Here is a 19,671-nt window from a genome sequence, read left to right on the forward strand (position 1 = left end):
CACTCGGGTAACCCACATCATCTTGTCTTAGATTCTGTAGTCTTAACTCCACCTACCATGTTCCTTTTGCCACATTAACATAACTTGGTCATAGGTCCCAGGGATTGGGGCATGGACACCTATCTCACAAATACTTTCCTCCTTCTCTTTTAAAATGATGGTTTTTGAAGCATGAAGTTGTATGTATGAGCATGCACATGATATACACACATTTATGTAGCCATATTTGCCACCTTGTGTTTCAGGTGTTCCTATGCATTTTCTTCTGTGCATTTCACATTTCAGGGTTTTAAATCATCTGGAGTTGACTTTTTTTCTGCATGATAATTTAATTTGATTTTTCCATATAGATAGCCAGTTGTCCCAGCTTTATATACTGAAAAATGTATTATTTTCTCAGTGATCCGAAGTGGCTGGCCATATTTCAAAGTGTCACAACAGATGGTTGGTTTCTAGGTGCTCTAGTCTGTTTTGTTGGCCTTTTTTGCCAAGACCATGTCATTTAAATTCTTCCTTTTGTTTTAATCAACAGTGAATATGATATTTATGGATTTAGGACTGTACCTGAGGACGATGAGGAGGAGAAGCTGGTCGCCAGGGTCCGCGCGTTGGACCTGAAGACGCTCCACCTCACAGAAAGCCAGGAGGTCTCCACAGGGGTCAAGTGGGAGAACTACTTTGCAAGCACAGTGAACAGGGAGATGGTGTGCTCTCCGGAGTTAAAAAACCTGATCCGCGCAGGCATTCCTCATGAGTACCGCTCCAAGGTATGGAAGTGGTGCGTGGACCTTCACACCAGGAAGTTCAGAGATAGCACCGAGCCTGGCCACTTCCAGACCTTGCTTCAAAAGGCACTGGAGAAACAGAACCCGGCCTCCAAGCAGATTGAGCTGGACCTGCTGCGGACTCTACCCAACAACAAGCACTACTCCTGCCCCACCTCTGAAGGCATACAGAAACTGCGCAATGTCCTGCTTGCCTTCTCCTGGCGCAACCCAGACATTGGCTACTGCCAAGGCCTGAATAGGTGGGTGCTCAGCCACAGCTAACGTTAGAGAGCTCCCTGGCACCAGCTCTGCCTGGCTGCTTCCTCTCTTCCTGGTTGGCCAAGAAAAGCTAATATTTTAAGGGAAAAAAGTAATTGCAGCAAGGTAGTTTTAATGCCATAGCATTCCTAATTCTAGAATAACAGGGAAACAAACATGCTTTCAGAAACTTTTAAAAACATGAAAGTTAAATTCATTTGAAATGGCTTGGATTCTCTCTTTTTGTTTTCTTTGTTCTCATTGTACTCATGTTTTGATCAGAAGTTAGATTTCTTTTTTATTGAGACAGAGTCTCACTGTGTTGCCCTGTGTAGAGTGCTGTAGTGTCATAGCTCACAGCAACCTCAAACTTTTGGGCTCAAGTGATCCTCTGGCCTCAGCCTCCTGAGTAGGTGGGACTATAGGAGCCCACCACAACACCTGGCTATTTTTAGAGACCGGGTCTGACTCTTGCTCAGCATGATCTTGAACTCCTGAGCTCAAGCAGTCCATCTACCTTAGCCTCCCAGAGCACTAGGATTACAGGTGTGAGCCACCACACTGGCAGGAAGTTAGATTTCATTAGTGTATAATGCAGAGTGAAAACTGGTGGTTGTTCCTTGTTGCGCATGACACAAGATCTTTATGAGTCAAGAAGTTGGTCCCAAACAATTCTTCAGCTGATGAGACCCTGGAATCCTTTTTTTCTTTTTTTTTTAGAGATAGAGTTTCACTCTGTCCCCCTCGGTAGAGTGCTGTGGTGTCAACTCACAGCAACCTCCAACTGCTGGGCTTAGGCGATCCTCTTGCCTCAGTCTCCTGAGTAGCTGGGACTATAGGCGCTCCCCACAACTCCTGGCTATTTTTTGTTGCATTTTGGCAGGGGCCAGTTTCGAACCCACCATCCTCGGTATATGGGGCCAGCGCCCTACTCACTGAGCCACAGGCACCGCCCTTGGACTGGAATCTTCTAGCAGGTCTTGCATACCTTCTTGCTGCCACAGGGAGGACGCAGGTAGAACCTGTCACCTTTCTTAGTGATGCAAGTACATTCTCTGAGCTGTGCAGAGGACGCTAAGGCCTCAGGACACACAGAGGTCCACTCTCTCTGAGGCTCTTCTTGGGCCTTGAGTTTGTGATGGTGGCTTACCTGGCTGACACACCTTCTGCTCACTGCTGTCATTGTGTCATCCATTCACATTGCTGTCCATGTAGTGAGAGTATGTAACCAAATTTGTCAGACACGAGGATCCAGTTTAAGGGCTAATTGCCTCTGAAATTATAGTATTGCAAGAGGAAAGCTTCTTAAACTGGAATGTTACTTGGTCAAGACCAAGTCACCAAATGATCTCCAGGAAGTCATTGTCTCTGTGGTGAGCCTGGGGCAGCTGCTATCTGTGCCCTCAGAAGGTGTGAAGGACTTTAGCCACTCCTAGGCAGTCTCCATTAAAAAAGAAAATGCCTACAGGCTTGGTGCCTGTAGCACAGCGGTTTCGGTGCCAGCCATATGCACTGAGGCTGGCTAAACAATGACAATTGCAACAACAACAAAAAAAATAGCTGGGCATTGTGGCTGGTGCCTGTAGTCCCAGCTACTTGGGAGGTTGAGGCAAGAGGACTGCTTAAGCCCAAGAGTTTGAGGTTGCTGTGAGCTGTGACACGATGGCACTATACGGGGGTGGCATAGTGAGACTCTGTCTTAAAAAAAATAATGCCTACAAATAGGATACTTGCTTAATAAAGGAGTCTTGTTTTGCTTAAATTCATAGTTCACATTGTATACTTAATCTACAAATTCCTGGAGGCTAGAAACCTCTGATATGAAAGGAGTCGGGTGAGGACTTGAGAGTGCCTGTTTAGGATATAGTGACACCCTGTTTTTCTGGCATTGTCATGAAATCATTTCTTCCATACAAGTGACACTTCCAGAAAATTGAAGCTTTTTCTCTGCACCTCCACCCCCCCATCACCATGTAATCCTCTGCATTTTAACTTTTAATTGAATTCTTTTCTCAAATTTGGAGCATGCCCATGCCTTCAGAGTACCCAGAACTTTACTAGAAGAAATTTACCCTTTTCTAGATGGTTCTGTTTTTCTCTCCTCTGCCTCTGGTCACCTTTCTCCTCTCCATCCTGTTCATGCCTACTTGAGGCCTCCCCTTCCCACCTGTCCCAGGTCTTTTTTTTTTTTTTTTCTGTTAATTTGAGATGAGTTCATTACTATTTTATCTAGGAAAGACAAGAAAAAAAAAAGCAAATTCTGAGAAAGGGCTTCAGGGCTCCCCGTGAATGATGCTCATAGGCTTTCAGTGATTTTGGATTTCAGCCAAGCACAGGACAATTCTCTGCCTCTTCCTTCCTATCTTGCTTCCAAATGCCCCCTCTGAGCCATCCCTAGAGCTGCTGATAGGCAGCCTCTTGGTGGCTGACAGCATGTGAGTAGTCAGCCCAGGCTTCTGTTATGAGCCATAGGGGTGACACTCCTTTCCCATCCCTGTGCACTGGTGCCTGGCGCTGTTAAGAAGGGCCTCAGAGAGGTCCTTGTCTGCAGCCCCATCTTATTCCTTCAGCCTGAAAGTAGGACGATATCAGGAAAGCTGCTTTTAAACTATCTTGTCTTCTTTGTTACTTATATTCACATCTGGATTTTTTTGTGTGTGTGCATAAAAGGATTAGTTGGAACTTCTTCAACAGTGAACTCAAAGAATTCACTGAATTAGCAAAAATCTTACAGTGAAAACATTTCTTTTAAGTGAGATTGGCTGATCGTTGGAAAATGATTACATCTTTGAACAAAAGCCAAATGAAGGGAAGGGGTATAGCTTTGCTTCTCAGATGGTAGGAAATGCCTCATTTGCAAAGAAACATTTATTGCTCTTTATCAGAGAACTAGAAATTGTTTTAGCTATGAGAGAGAAGACAGTTGAAAGCAGATGTCTCCATGGAGGCTGTGGTAGCAGTAATTCATTCACTTTGTTCTCCATCTGCTTGTAGGTTGGTGGCAGTGGCCCTCCTGTACCTGGAACAGGAAGATGCCTTCTGGTGTCTGGTTACCATAGTGGAAGTTTTCATGCCTCGAGACTATTACACAAAGACTCTTTTAGGATCCCAGGTACTTCTAAAAATTCTGTGCTTCAGTCACCAATTTGTAGAATCCAAGCTGAAATATGCACCAATTTAAATCTTTGTCAGGGGAGGCTACTTTGTGTAGGTGACTTGAGCAGTTGCTTCCTGGATGTGGCAGGGCATGTCTCAGAGACTGGACCAGACCACACTGCTGGTGAGCAAGGTGGGGCTGGGCTCATTTAGGACACTGGAAACCAGCTGAAGTGGCCGTCCGGGGACCTGACATCATGTTCGCAACTCTGCCTGCTCTCCCCTGGGCACAGGCCTTCCAGGGGGCTAATTTGTAATCCAAGGGTGCATGGGATGCCTGGTGTGTTAGCTCAGGTCCTCAAGAAACAGATGCCAAGGCAGGACTAGATATGCCAGGGACTTCTGGGGACAGAGGCAGGAGCTGAGGAAGGCTGGGAGAAACTCCAGCCCAGAGGAAGGAAGGAGGGATGGGGAGGAAGTGTCTTAGACTATGGTGCAGTGCAAAAGTTTTGGCCAGGCCAGAGGGGATTCCTCAGGCCAAGGTCAGCTGTTAGAGGCACTGCCTCCCACAGAAGAGGGCTGCATTAAGTTTAACCATGCTTGCCCACTGGCATCTGGGACTGAATGCAGTGATGGACCCAGAGGATCAGCTCCCCTCCTCTACAGGAATCTGACACCAGCAATCTAGGGAGGATGACATGCCTGAGAGAGCCCAGAGTGTCTGTCTCCACATGGGACAGTTCGACTCTGGACCCAGCCCTTGCCCCTGTGGCCAGCCTCTCCTTAGGCCAGACTAGGCTGCTGCTGACCCTGGCTTTGTGGTGGCCCTCTCAGTCCTACCCTCAGCACCTTCTGCATATGTGCCCAGTGTGCCTGCTCCAACACAGGCCTCTTCTCTGGTTCACACCATGCCTGTTCTACCTGCTCAGAGCCCTCTGCCAGTCTGCTCAGTGTCACGAAGCCTATCCCCACCTGATGCCGGTCCTATGATCTGCCCGTGTGCGGAGGCACTGGCAGGAGGCTAGAGGATGGCGGGGGTGGGGGTTGAGATTTGCCCCTCTCTGCTCATAGGCTCTGCCTCTGTCAGGGGCTCTGTCTCCTGTGTGGTGCCCGCTCCTAGCTGGTGGTCTCAGTGCCGGCAGGCAGCCTCACCTCTTCCTTCTCTCTCCATCAGCTTCTTGCCCTGATGCTCTGTGGGCTGCCTTACCAGCTGTCTGGCTTCTCAGCCTTTTCAACACCGGTGTAACCCCTCAGGATAAAATCCCTTCTGTTACAAATATCTACAGTGATTTCCGTTTTACTGGTTGGGCCCTGACTGAGTTTTCCTTTATTTTGCTTTTCTGCCCCAGAGGGAACAGGCTCACTCCTGCCTCCTATGTCCCCCTGTCCAGCTCACTGCTCTAGCTCCCCAGGCCAGAGATCAAGCTACCTTGGACTTTTACCTCCTTTCCCTGCAGTCTTATCACTACCATTTCTATCACTGCCATCTGCCTGAAGGCTGCGTCTGTGCCCCATGTGTCTCCTCACTGCTGTCAGCTGGCCATCCTGCTCCTCCCTCATAGCAGTTGCCTCCTCTCCTTCCTTCTGCCATCACTTGACTGGCTCTCCACTTCTGCCTCCATTCCACCCAGGGTTCGGTCACGTCTCTTTGTTGCTGGTGTCCTAGGTAGAGCCCAGATGGCCCGTCTCCCACTGGGCACCTGAAAGCATGGCATGTCTTTGAAAGGATGCCGGTCCTATGATCTGCCCGTCCCCTGTGCACTTCCACACACGCAGGCCCCCACCTAGGACACCATCCCCTGCCCCCCTCCCAGGAAGCTCCCGCTCAGCAGCCTCAGCACACACACACCCTTGTCCCCTCTGCGAGCTGCCCCACTCAGACACAGAACAGGCGTCTAGGACAGTGCTCATCCAGCTGGATTGTCCTTGCATGCCTGCTTGTCCTGCGGCTGGCCACAGGACCTGTCTTGCTGTTGAGTGTGCTCAGGGCCCCACACAGCCATTGCTTGAACCTGCATGAGCCACTCTGACTATGGAGAGGGAGTGGGCACTTAACAAGCCCCAGCTCCCAGCCAGCAGCTGGAAGGCAGAGGCTCCATTATCCCCATGTGGCTTGGGAGAAAACTGGGTTCAAGGACACTAATGAGCACCTTACCTGAGGGGCCATGGCTGAGGGGCCTAGCTAGGGCTTGGACTGCGGCCTCCACAGCTCTGGACCCAAGCTCACCCTTCTCTTTCTGCTACCTCCCAAGGCATGGCAGGTGGATGTGAGGGGCAGGCCTTCCCCACAGCCACCTCCTCCATGACCCTCACAATGTCATGGGTGTCAGTGTGTCCCAGGAGAAGCTCTTCTGACCTCCCTGTAGTCACTTCATGTGCTCAGTAACCAAGACATCTCTTCTTCTGTGGTATCAGTGTGTACACTAGAAAATGAGCTGTGGTGGGAGGAGGCAGCTGTCACAGCAGGTGGGTCACTGGGGAAAGTTCTGTGTACCCCTGGGTACCTGGAAGCCAACAGCTCTAAAGACTCAATGCATACTCTCAGGTGGTCAGTGTTTCCAAATAAAGAACACCGGGCATTGATCTTTCTTAACTCCACTGAGGTGGAGTTGAGCACATTGGTTAGGAGATTGGGCTGAGGTCTTACAGTTGGGTCAGAACCAGGCCCTTCCTCCTATGAGCTGTGGAGCTTGGACACTTCATATAACGTCTGTGCTGCCATGTGTAAGGTGAGGGTAATGCCTCTGTCATGCAGATTGTTTGAGGTTGAGTTCAGATGGTGCATCAAAAGAGTAATGCTCAAAACATTTATTTTTTTTATTTTTACAAAGACAATAAAAGTGGCTAATATTGTGATTATAGACCAAAGGAGAAGAACTATTTTAATTGTGTGGATTTAAGATAAAATTTGCATCGTATTATTACATAAACATAAATTCTAAGGAGACTTTCCCCCTTACTGTACAAGTAATAGATGCTCACAAAGAAAAGTCCAGCAGTACGGAAAGACAAAGGTGAAGGCCTCCTGTCATCCCACCAACTAAAGAGCCACAGTCAGCATTTTGATTTCCTCATGCTCTTCCCCCGAACACGCAGTGTACAGGCTGAGAGCATGGAGTTGTCCAGCATGGGTCTTCCCCCATGTCAGTACATACCTTTTTTCTCATTGTATATATATTTTTCTTTTTGAGATAGAGTCTCACTCTGTTCCCCTCAGTAGAGTGTCGTGGCGTCATAACTCACAGCAACCTCAAACTCTTGGGCTCAGGTGATCCTCTTCCCTCAGCCTCCCGAGCTGGGACTATAGGTGCCCACCACAACGCCTGGCTAATTTTTTCTATTTTTAGTAGAGATGGGGTCTTGCTCTTGCTCAGGCTGGTCTGGAACTCCTGAACTCAGACAATCTACCTGCCTTGGCCTCCCAGAGTGCTGGGATTACAGACATGGACCACCACACCATCCTATAATCATTACACACTTTTCAAACCATCATTTTTGGTGGCTGTACTGTTCCATCACATGGGTGCATGTAATGTATGTAATCATTTTCCCAATTATTGGTGAACGCTGTGTAAGGCTGCTCCAAAAATGAGAACAGCTTTGTGCCATGCTATGCAGGCCACCGTCAGGCTGCCCCTGCCAGAACCAGCCCCAGCCCCTCGCCTGTGGCTCCTGTGGTCTAGGTGCTTGCCTGCATTCCCGTTTGTTCAATCCTTCAAGTGCACCCTGTGTGCCAGGACCTTGTGGGGCACTGAAGACACAAAGATGAACAAGGCAGCCCTCCCGTGTCCTCCCCAGCTCACACAGAAGCCTGGGTACTCCCTGGCAGCCTCAAGAAGAAGCCACAGTCTACCACGTGGTTGGGAGAAGAGACGTGTACATGGACCTTCTCCCACTTCAAGGCCAGCTGGTGTGTTCCTTCCTCTCAGGTGCCTTCAGTTAGACCCCCCAGCAGAGTGAGTCCCATTGTCGTCATTGTCATCATGTCTTACAGTCAACTGTCCATCTCCTTAGTCGCTTACAGCTGCTTAAAGGCAGCACCTGGTTTCTGTCGTCTCCGATCCCCAGCAGGCCAGGCAGGAAGTATGAGCAGCATGGTGTGAACCGCATGGGTCCACCATATACTAATTTGTTCCAACTAAACAAAAAATTTTCCCACCTAATCGAAAATACAGTATTCTTGGCACATAAACCTGGGTGTGTGGAGGGCTGACTTTGTATCTGTGGACCCTGCAGGGTGGACTGTGGGACTTGAGCATTCAGATTTTGTTATACTCAAGGGGGGTTCATTCTGGAACAAGTTCCCTACATATAACTATGGGCAATAGTAGTTGTTTCTCAAACTTTGAGTAGAGAAATTGGTTTAGGGGTTGATACCAGCTCCCCTTCCCCATTAAATCCAGTTGATGAGACTAGAAAGCATCAGAGTATGATCTTCTTTGTGAGGTTAAGCACTGTTCCGTGAAGCGTCTGCTTCTGTTTTATGCACATGAGCACAGTAGCATGCTATCTGAGCAGTAGTAGGAGATGTGTTTTCTTCTGGGTCATAGGCAGAGGCCAGAGAGGCTCTAGCCTGTAGGATGCTATCTGACTCCTACACAGGGACCTCTGTGACTAGCTTAGCCAGGCTGTGCCATCTCACCACCTGGAAGCCAGGGCTCTGGCCACAGGAGCTGCCTGTCCTCTGGACTTGGCTGGCCTGTCCCTGGGTCTGAGTACAGTTACTCTGATGGTCCATGTGTGCAGCTTCCCCTACTGTCCTCCAGGGCAGGACTGAGCTTCATTTAACCCTTTGCCTAGAACCGGCCATGCCTAGCCAGGGGCAGCCACATGGCTTGTTTGTTGTACCATTGGCGCCTCACAGAAGTCTGGTTTAGTCCTCCACTGCTGGTAGAAGACAGATTATTAGCTATTTTCTATGTGAGGCACAGATTTGTTTAAAATAGAGTTTGCTGAAAGCTGCCCAGCTGTTAAGCAGTAGAGCTAAGATTCAGATTCAGCATTGTGGGGCTCACTGCCCCATACGGGCCACCAAATATCTGTTGGATGGACATGGAAATGGCACACTTCCTCCCTGGCTTGAGACTCATACCCACACAGGGCTCTGGTGCTTGCCATCTGTACCAGCATCTCCAGTGAGGACAGGCAGACTGGCAGGGCTAGCTCTGTCCTGCCAGCTCCTTGTGAAAATGACTATTTCACGGGGCATTTTGAGTAGAGGAGTTGGTTTCAGGCCACTGACACCCACACCCCCATGCCCTGTGTTGTACCTCCTGTGCATGAAATCAGCCGCTTCTGGGACACAGAGCAGCTGCGTGGGACAGCCATGCTGTGGTGCACACTGCTCTTTGGTTGAGTATCTGTGCTTGTTTGCTTGCCCAAGGCCACAGCAGACCCTGCACACCTCTCCCCGTTCTCTCTCCAGGTAGACCAGCGGGTATTCCGAGACCTCATGAGCGAGAAGCTGCCCCGACTGCACGCCCACTTCGAGCAGTACAAAGTCGACTACACCCTCATAACGTTCAACTGGTTCCTGGTGGTGTTTGTGGATAGCGTCGTTAGTGACGTTCTCTTTAAAATATGGGACTCTTTCCTTTACGAGGGACCAAAGGTGGGTTGGCTCAGCCTGGCTGTTTTCAGATACACATGCTCGATGGCTGTGTGGGCAGTGCTGGCTGCAGCTGAGCAGCTGCTTTACTGGGGACTTGAGAGGGTTCCTGAGGTGGCCCGGGGATCTCAGCACAGTGTGGTACCAGAGCTGGGCCTGGGCTCTCAGGAGACAGTGGCCAGCTGCTCACTTACCAGCTGCTTTCAGCCTGCACAGGCCCTGTGCTAGGCACTGCGAACTCTGGTTTGCAGCCTGAACCTCGCTGTCTGTCACATGGGAGGAGACAGAGGCTGGAGACCTAGTAAGCAGAGGATCCAGGGACAGACACAGTGGAGCCAACCGCAGAGCCTGACTGCCCATCAGCCTCCCACCTCGGCTATTGTATGTTTTTCAAAAATCCATTTTTAAGAAAGATATTTATATATTAAATATTTAATCATATAACTAGGAGTGGGTAGTGGAAAGGAAGTTTGCCTCCCCCAGTCTCCTAGTTGCTTTTCTCAACTTACTGTATCTCCTCAAGGTATTTTACACACACGTTGTCAGGGCGTGAGCTCTGGCTCTTGTGTTTCCAGTTCTGCTAGTGGTTCCTTATGTGGGTGACCAGGGTCCTGCGCCACAGCCCCCGTGACAGGCACTGAGGTTGTTCCCCATCTCCTGCTGCTTCCAGCTAGGCTGGGATGACTCCGGGTTGTCTTTCTGCACCTGTTTCCCTGCCTTTGTGGGCTCAGCACTGGGTCCAGTGCAAGCCCTTCTGTAGTTTTGATGCCCGATGTCCCCGCAGTGGGGCTTTACCAGCTTATACTCCCTCCAGCAGAGTCGGAGTGCATGTCACCCTGCACTGTGCCTAGCACCGTGCACTCTCAGCTTTATGCTTATGCCTGTCATTATTAAAAGGTCCTCTCAATCAGGGCCTGACAGTGTTCTGTTTGGGCTGTAAGCAGGGATATTCAGAGAAAGATGACCTGTGAATATTGCTTTCCAAATAAGAGAAAGTACAAATTGGCACAGGCCCCCAAGGGATGTAAGGGAGGCAGATCATTCTAAAGTTGCTTGAACTTGTAAGACCACTAGTCACTCACTCCAGCCTCAAACACAGGACCCCAAAACAAATCAGTAAAAAAAGGGGATTCTCTTTGATGTATTCCAAAGTTAGTCATTTAGGCCCTAGTCCACTTAAGATAGAAATTACCTCTGTAGTGGGACTTTCGAAGAGTTCAGGATCAGAAACCCTAATTTTCCTTTTATTTAAAAATGATTCCTTTTGTTAGTTCCTCATGCTTTTTTGACTATAAGTGTGAGCCAAATATGAAAGGATTTCACCAAGATTACTCCATAAAGAGATTTTTTGTTTGGGTTGAGGTATCATTGAAAACTTCTTCCAGTTTATTTTCCTGTAAGAAACAGGTCTTGGCTTAGCCAGGTCAAGTGTCTCCAGGGTGGGACCCTTGCAAACCACTTCCCAGGGCTGGGGCTGCACCTCCCTGAAACTCCCTATTTTCTCCACAGGTTATTTTTCGTTTTGCCCTGGCACTTTTTAAATACAAGGAAGAGGAGATCCTGAAATTGCAAGATTCAATGTCCATATTCAAGTATCTTCGTTACTTCACTCGTACCATCCTTGATGCAAGGTGAGTGGCTGCGGATTCTCACCCTCCAGGGAGAGCGGGGAGCTGGCCTCTGCCTCCTCGAGGGCAGCCCATTCTTGTGCCTTCAAACTCAGAGCCATCGCGAGTGTGGCATGGCAGAGGGAGTTCCCTCCCCCAAAAAGCAGGGGCCCAAAGATGAGAGGAACAGAAGTGAAGATGGCTTTGTCCTTTGTCCTACAAACATAAACCCCATAGCCACCAGCAGTAGTTTTCTATGTCTGACGAGCATTTATGAGTACCACGTGGCAGGGCCCATCCCAGGCACTGGGATGAGCAGTGAAGAACAGCCCCAGCCTTGAAGCCAGGAAATTATTGGTTGTCACTTGATCAGGCTGGGAAAGGCTGAGTAAGCTGGGCTGGGAAGAGGGAGCAAGAAGATAGCATGCCAGGCACAGGGCTCAGGGAGCAGTGTGTCAGGCTGCTGTGGTGGCAGCTTAGCTGGGCTCAAGGCTGGGCCCTTGCAGAGCCAGGCGTTACAGCTCTCAAGACTGCTTAGGCCTGGAGACTTCAACCTGAGAGTGTTGGGAAGTTGCTGCAGGTTTGGCAAGAGAAGGGAAGGTCAGATTGTGGCAGGACCGGCAGCTGTGAGACCAGTGGGTGGCTGTTAGAGGGTCCCAGTAAGACAGGTGGTGGGCTGGAGAGAGGTGGACCCAGAACTGAAAAAAAGGAGGCAGGTTGAAGAGAATGGAGGGGGAGTTTGAACTTGGAAGACTCTTGGTTGAGTGTTCAGGAATCATGTAGCCCCCTCCCAACCCAGTCAAATAGTCATTGCTGCTTCTAGGCTGCCCCTGTCCATATACCCCCTGAACCAAGTTGGGGGCTGCTCTGGCCCTGGCAGCAGAGGTGAATATTGGGAGAAGGTGCTGGCTAAGGCTATTTTTAGGATCTTTTTCTTGGGTAGTTGGTTGTGAAGATAGTTCCATGCTTATTAATAGCACCAACCACAGTGACCTGAGTTTTGCTAAATGAGAAGGGATACTTGAGAATATTTGCCTGTGAAAGGTTGACCCTGAGTTCTGGGGTGAGACTTGAGAGTTTGTGTTAGTCTCACATTGGGTCAGGATTATTAAGAATGACAGTCAATGAACTCCCTCCAACAACTAACGCTGGGGTGAGCACATTTTGGTTCTAAAGACTGAGCCAGTCATGTTGCTGACAGGCTTGTGCTGGATCATTGGTGCTGCCAGATGGGATGGGTGTGAGCAGGTGCCAGGCCTGGCCAGTCGTTTCCCATCACAGAGGCTGAGCTGGTGTCATCTACGGTCTTTTATGGTCTTGCAGTGCCACCTTGTGGGCAGCTTGTGACACGGCTTCCTCTCTGCTTTAGAAAGCCAAGTTCGCCAGACCAAGAGTGCCCAGGGGCAGCACGATCCCCTGGGAGGTCCTGGCCCCACCTCCAGGCTGGAGCCCAGTATTTTAATAAGCTCACCAGAGTAGTGGCTCCATGAATGCCAGTTCTGCAGTACGTTGCGTAGTCTTAGAGAAAGGCAGGGAGGGGTTCTGTAGTTAGATTGGTCTCTGCAGCAGGACTTCTGGGAGCCATCAAGGTGGGGAGCCTGGCTAACCCCAGGGGACTTTCTCATCTCAGAACTGAAGCTCCTAGGCCTGAGGCAGAGGTAGAGGCAGAGGCAAAGTCTAATTCCCCTGTAGTTCAATGTTACTGACTGGAGGAGCAAGTGGAAAATAGTAAGTTTTGATGTTCACTTTCTGTAGTAAAGGAGGGGATGGGCACTTCAGGTTTCAGTGAAGCCTGTGGGCTAATTTCTGTAGGAGAGAAAATGCCATGTGGGTGCCAGGCGGGCAGCCTGACCAGCGTTCTGCATCCCATGGGTCTTTCTCTCACTGCAAGATATTGGCAGCTTGATCGGCCCAGACTAGCTTGAGGCAGAACCTAAGAAACACACATTCACTGGTGGCTGTTTTCCCATGCTCTAGAACACACTCTGGGGAACTTAGCACTTAAATAAAGCTGACCTAAGTCTGGACAAGTGGCTGATGCCTGTAATCCTAGCACTTTGGGAGGCCAAGTGGGAGATTTGCTTGAGGCCAGTTCAAAATCAGCCCAGACAACATACTGAAACCCCCTTGTCTACAAAAAATAAGAAAAGTTATCTGAATGTGGTGGTGGATACCTGTAGTCCCTGCTATTCAGGAGGCTGAGGCAAGGGGGATCACCTGAGTCCAGCAGTTGGAGGATACAGGTGAGCTGTGATCATGCCAGGGTGACAGCGTGAGATTCTGTGTCTAAGTAAATAAATAAAGCCAGCCTTTCTGGTCTTTTACCTTCTTTCAGGAGAATCCTGTGAATCAGAGCTTATCTAAGGAGTAATGTTTTAAAATATATAAAAGGAGGAACTACAAAGGCTGTGTACTCTTTTTTTTTTTTTTTTTGAGACAGAATCTTACTAGATGACCCTTAGTAGAGTGCTGTGGCATCATAGCTCACAGCAACCTCAAACTCTTGGGCTCAAGTAATTCTCTTGCCTCAGCCTCCCAAGTAGCTGGGACCACAGGCGCCTGCCACAACGCCTTGCTATTTTTATGTTACAGTTGTCATTATTGTCTAGCTTGTTTACCTTTCAGACATTCCATCTTATTTTTTGCTTTTATTATTATTTGGAATATATTTTTTATCTCAAAATATTAAGGGGGTACAAATGTTTTTGTTACATGGATAATAATGCCTAAGTTGTTAGGACTATTCATGTGCCCGTCACCCTGTACTCAATAGGCAAGTTTTTGCCTCTCTCCTGTTCTGATTTCCAATAACCTCAACATCTCTTTGTGCCCATCTATGCCCATTGATTAGCTTCATTTTTTTTGTTTTTGAGACAGAGTCTCACTGTTACTCTCTATTGGGTGCTGTGGCATCACAGCTCACAGCAATCTCAAACTCTTGGGCTCAAGTGGTTCTCTTGCCTAAGCCTCCTGAGTGGCTGGGACTACAGGCGCCTGCCACACATCCAGCTATTTTTAGAGATGGGGTCTAGCTCTTGCTCAGGCTGGTCTTGAATTCCTGAGCTCAAGCAATCCACCCCCACCTTTTCCTCCCAAAGTGCTAGGATTACAGGCATGAGCTGCCACACCCAGTTTTAGCTCCAGTTATTAGAGAGTACACGTGGTGTTTGTTTTTCCTGAGATAACTTCACTTGGGATTATGGTCTCTGGTTCCATCCAAATTGCTGCAAAAGGCATTATTTCATTCTTTTTGATGGCTGAGTGGTCCTGCATGGTGTATATTCTACATTTTCTTTATCCACTCATGAACTGATGGGCACTTGGGTTGATTCTAGCTTGCTTTCTGATAGAGATAGAGAGGAAGTACCTTGTGGCATTCCTGTTTCATCACAGCTTTTCCTGGGATTTGTAAGTTTTCTGGGCCTTTGGTCAATAGGAAGTGGATCAGCCGCTGTTGCTGGGAGGCAAAGCCTCAGGGCTTGGCAGAATCTGGAGTGGGGAAGGAGGCCAGGCTCTCAGCATTAGCAAAGCTGGCTTCTCTAATGACCTTCTAAGACCATTGTGGCTGACCTGATTAGGGCTTGAAAGCCAGCAGTAGGCCCCAGGACAGTTTATTATTTTGTTTTTATTACCCACCTGCCTAAGCTCTGTTGGCATTTGTCTCTATCCTGTGTCCTGCCAGGAAGCTGATCAGTATCTCCTTCGGGGATCTGAACCCCTTCCCCCTGCGCCAGATTCGGAACCGGCGGACCTACCACTTGGAGAAGGTCCGGCTGGAGCTGACAGAGCTGGAGGCCATCCGGGAGGACTTCCTACGTGAGCGTGACACCAGCCCTGACAAGGGTGAACTGGTCAGCGATGAAGAGGACACCTGAGGGGATCCTGGGAAGCTATGCTTCTCGCCTTCACAACCAAAGTGTGCTAAAGGGTGAACTCGTTTAAAGGCCAGAATGTCACATCATGGCCAGAGCCAGACTGCACTTTCTGATCTCCCCCTGGTGGGGGGGTGTTCTGATCTGTTCACAGCCATTTCCGTGCCAGGGTGCCAGGCACACCAATCAGTCATGCTCTCTGATTGGTGACCTGCCAGACCTACCAATTGGCTGTTTGCAAGAGCTTGTTTATAGCATCTGTCCATTGTATTGATGTTTTTTCCTTTGAAAACTATGCCTTGCTAGGCATCTCCCCACCCCCACAATGCAGGCAGTTGTGTGCATCTTTTAAATGGCAGCCCTGTGGAGCATGCCCACACATCTGCAGCCAGAATTTGGCTGCCTTAGGTGGCGAAGATGAGTATGGAAAAGGGACTTCCTCAGAGAAGCAAGCACATCCGTGTGCAGAAGTGGCCAGTATAGCAGGCCTGCAGGCCTCATGCTGAATACTTCTAGCTGCCAGCCACACTCCATTAGCCTTCGTCCTTCTACACACAATCCTTTCTACAGTGGCCCCCAGCCTGCTTGGGGAGGCCTAGGTAGACCGGATTCCACCCCCACTTTCTCATTGCCAGCCTGTGTTTGCAGACCATTTGCATGCTCTGCCACCTGGCACGTCTTCCCCAGGCTATGTGGAGATGAGCTGACTTGTAAACGTTACTCTCCAAGTCTAGATGGGTTGTGATTCCAAGTAAACAGTGGGTCATCATGCAGCAGCTGAGCAGGCCTACCCCTGGCTAGCCCTGACTAGGGGTGCTTTGCATGGCAGGAGTGCAGCCGCTGCGTGAACACCCCTAGACAGCTGGGCACCTTGGCCTCCTCGGGGTGGCAGTGCTGGTGCTGTGCAGGAGCCAGCAGCTGCCAGAGCCTAGGGTGGGAAACTCCTTGGCTTAGGGCCAAGGCTTGGGTGAACTGTCCCAGATGTGTCCCAGGCACTGCGGCCGAAAGCATCCTTATCCTCAGCAAGGACAGGGGGTCATTGTTGCCGCTGGCACAGCAGGCTGGGCGGGCCATTTCTGGGAACTACCTTTTTGAAGCCTGGAGAGAGGCTTTTGCAAGGTTGTGGTTTTTGCTTAATCTTTGGGCTATCCGTGATGTGTAGGTGTGAGAATGTTTTCCAGCACAGTGTCATTCAAATATGAGACAGTCTTAAGTGGAATGTTTCACAGTACCTGGAAAGTCAGAAATAATCCTTGATGTAAACACACTCAGACTGAGAATTGAGGCAATGCAATTTTAAGAAGGGCCTTTCCTTAAATGTGGCTTCCTTATTATTCTTGCTGTTGACTTTCTAGCAGTGCCATGGTAAGTGGGTATTTCAGTGTTCTAGCCAGTTTCTGTCTGCAGTTCAGCTAGTAAGTTCTCACTGTTCAGAGGGAGCTGGTCTCTATATTTAGCCAAAAGCCTTTGTGTCTTTTCAGGTATCAAACATGTGTTTTATTGTTGTTTTTGTCTTTGAGAGCAGCTGTTTGAGGTCCAGCTTCTTTAAGAGGCCATCCTAGGAACTGGGCTTTGTAGTCTCCTGGGACTGGGTGCCAGTAGGACACCCCCTTCCCACCTCCACGCTGAGAGTAAGCAGGACCAGTTGTGAGGAGGTGTAGCAGGACTTAAGCTCCTGCCTCAGGTTTTAGTTTCCAAGTCAATGTGCCCTGGGATGTGCCCGCCCACGCTGTGGGCTGGTGCTAAGGTGCTACCTTCAGGAACAGGCCCACTGTGGCTGGTGTGCCCAGTGAAGGTGCACCTGGCTAGGGGCCACCCTGGTCGGGCAGTAGCTGTGAGAAAGCAGAGGTCCTGGAGAAAATGGACTGGGGATACTTTCTGGGAGGTTTTCCTCCTTGCATGTTCCCTCTGCCAGCTGTCCAAAAGGTGGAAGAGGGAGTGCTCAGCCTGGTTCCACTTTGGGGACCCACTGCTCCCAGAGCAGCCCCCCTTTTTTAGCAAACACTTCCTTTTTGCTAGTGCCACTGTGGAAAGAGCTGCTCTATCCTCTCCAGAGCCCCCAAGTCCTACAACCTCCTCCAGTTGCGCTGGCAAGTGCCTCTTCTGGCAAGGGCTGTCCCCCTGTTCTCTGAACCCTTGCCCCATGCCCAGCCTGTGGCCCCTCAGGGCAGCCTGCTTGCCCAAGGGCATGTGCCCAGGGTAGCTCCTCTGCCACATCTGTTGGGAATTGCCAACTTTTAAATTGATAAAGAGTTTTCATGGGTTGAACCTCTGTTAATACTTTTGTATATTTTCACTACAGTTTATATTTTTATAGGCTATTTTATCAAGGTTTTTCTAGATTTTGAACAACTATTTTATATAACAAGTTCTTATTTTGTGTGTATTTATGTAAACCACGTACATCCTATGCCCCTTTTTGCGCTAGCTTTGGCCTTCACTGACTGTTGTGGGCCCAGGTTTGCCCCCAGATAGCGTGGGTGCCACCTGTGGCCATGCTGACAGCTGTACAGTAGCAGCCAAGACTTGATTGCTGGAGACGTCTGGTTTCAGCTACATTATACTGATATAGGAAGTACTCTAGACAGATACCCAGTTGGGTTTTAACTAAATGTTTGTATTACTGCACAAAACCTACCCTTGCTTCGTAGTGTTGTCTTCCTGTGTGTTGCTGGGCTTCTAGGCAGCTGGGCCTGCCCCAGGAGGTCCTTGCAGGTGAGAGGCTGGACACAGGCTGGGTGTCCTACCACTGCTGGCCACTGGAATATTCTGAGTAGGCACTGCCAACAATATCCTGTATCACAGCAGCGTGTATGCTGGTCTTCTAGCATATTTTTGGAATATAAACTTTGGAATTATAATACTACAGGAAGAAATAAACTACTAATTTGTATAATATTCTGCCTTGAAGTGCAGTTATATGTGATGGGGCTCACCCTAGGGCTTGGAGAGTGGGGCAGGTTTGGGAATGGCTCTCTGTCCTTCCAGCCTAACGTTTCTAGGTGTCCCTGTCCTTGGTTTGCTCTGGAGTAAGTGGGACAGGATGTCTTTGTCAGTAGTGGTAGCCCTGAGAGGCCCCAAGAGCCAGGACCAAACTGCACGTGAGGGCTGGGGACAATGCAATGGCAGAGGCAGGAGCCAGAGATTCCCTGTGTCTGGAGAAGCCCCAGGCAGCCCCCCTTCCGCCAGCTGTGTCATGCCCTGCCTGAGTCATGGACTTGTTTGCCTCCTGCCTGGGCGGACAGCTCAGGCACAGCTGCCACTGGGGACACCCCCAGCCATCACTGGAAAAAAACACAGGATGATTAAGACCAAATGTCTTCCCACGGGGGGGCTGGGAGAAAGGGTCCAGCCAGGATTCCCAGACAGTCAGAACAGGCCAGGACCTGGTAAGCTTTCTCCTCTAGGGACAAGGATTCAGTGAGGCATGGGCTTCCTGAGATCACACAGTACATTAGCAGTGGCAGAGCTGGGACAGGGACCCTAGGCCTGTCACTGTGCCAGCCCCTTAGCGAGTGTCAGGAGCATGTAAACAGGCTTTGCTCCCATTTGTAAGGGGCTGATGCTGAGACTGGTTTTGACTAAGGCCTGGGTGGCCATTACTTGCCGCATGGGTCCCATGGCCTCCTTGGGCCAGCCGGGCTGCCCCACACACAGACAGGACAAATGCCCAATGCTCGTCCTCCCTTCAGGTGCTGGTGCTTGGACTCACATAAGCCCCCCAGTGGCTCACTTCTGAGTGACTTCTGACAGACTGCCCCCCAGAGCTCCAAACAGGAGATTGGGGGCACATGGCCTAGACTGGGCTTTCATCACCAGGGCATGTGCCTATGCACCAGTCACAGAGCCTTGGACTTCTCATCTGAAAGTGGAGTGTGTTGATGCTTCACTGAGGGGTGTGTGAACTGGAGAGCAGTGGTCCCATCAGCACCCCATTAGTACAGGGCCCATAGTCCCTCTGTCCCTCCTCTAGATCCTGGACAGACACACATTTTGATGGGTCCTACCTCTGTACGGTTTTTTGGCCTCAGTCTCAAGGGGGTGGTTTTCAGTGCCTCCCTCACCCCCAGCAATTGCCCCAGCCCCACGTGTGGCTACGCACTGCCACATGTATGCCTCCAGGACCCCATCACGTTTCAGTCGGGGATGTCATACACTGGAAAACAGAATGAGAAGTATGCAGGGGCCTCTCAGAACCTCGGTACCTCCCACTTGGAGAAGGGACATAAACAGAACACCTTCCAGGCAGACGGGTCAGGAAAAGTTAGGAAGGGGCTGAGTCCAGGGCTCAGCCAATGGGAGGGGACAATGCAGGCTGGGCCTGGAGAAGGCAGTGCACCTCTGTGCCTTCGGAGTCTGGCCTCATGGGACTAGCTTTTATGGGCAGCATAGGGCTGTGGGTGGGCAGGTACCAGATGGCTGGACCACAGGTCAGTGTGGCAAGAGCCTGGTACTGGGGATTG

The 19,671-nt window shown here is 49.9% G+C and overlaps 1 protein-coding gene across 1 annotated transcript in view; it reads left to right on the forward strand.

The window, feature by feature from the left end:
- Positions 1-19,298, forward strand: part of TBC1D2B (TBC1 domain family member 2B) — a 107,007-nt gene extending 87,709 nt beyond the window's left edge. Inside the window, exons 9-13 of the mRNA XM_053594433.1 lie at positions 533-1,027; positions 4,020-4,137; positions 9,547-9,732; positions 11,239-11,360; positions 15,019-19,298. Coding sequence (XP_053450408.1) covers positions 533-1,027; positions 4,020-4,137; positions 9,547-9,732; positions 11,239-11,360; positions 15,019-15,211 — 1,114 coding nt within the window. The 3' untranslated portion in view covers positions 15,212-19,298. The remainder of the gene's footprint in view (positions 1-532; positions 1,028-4,019; positions 4,138-9,546; positions 9,733-11,238; positions 11,361-15,018) is intronic.
- The last annotated feature ends 373 nt before the right edge of the window (positions 19,299-19,671 follow it).

This window comes from Nycticebus coucang, chromosome 6 (genome assembly GCF_027406575.1).
Source record: "Nycticebus coucang isolate mNycCou1 chromosome 6, mNycCou1.pri, whole genome shotgun sequence".
In the NCBI taxonomy this organism is placed as follows: domain Eukaryota; kingdom Metazoa; phylum Chordata; class Mammalia; order Primates; family Lorisidae; genus Nycticebus; species Nycticebus coucang.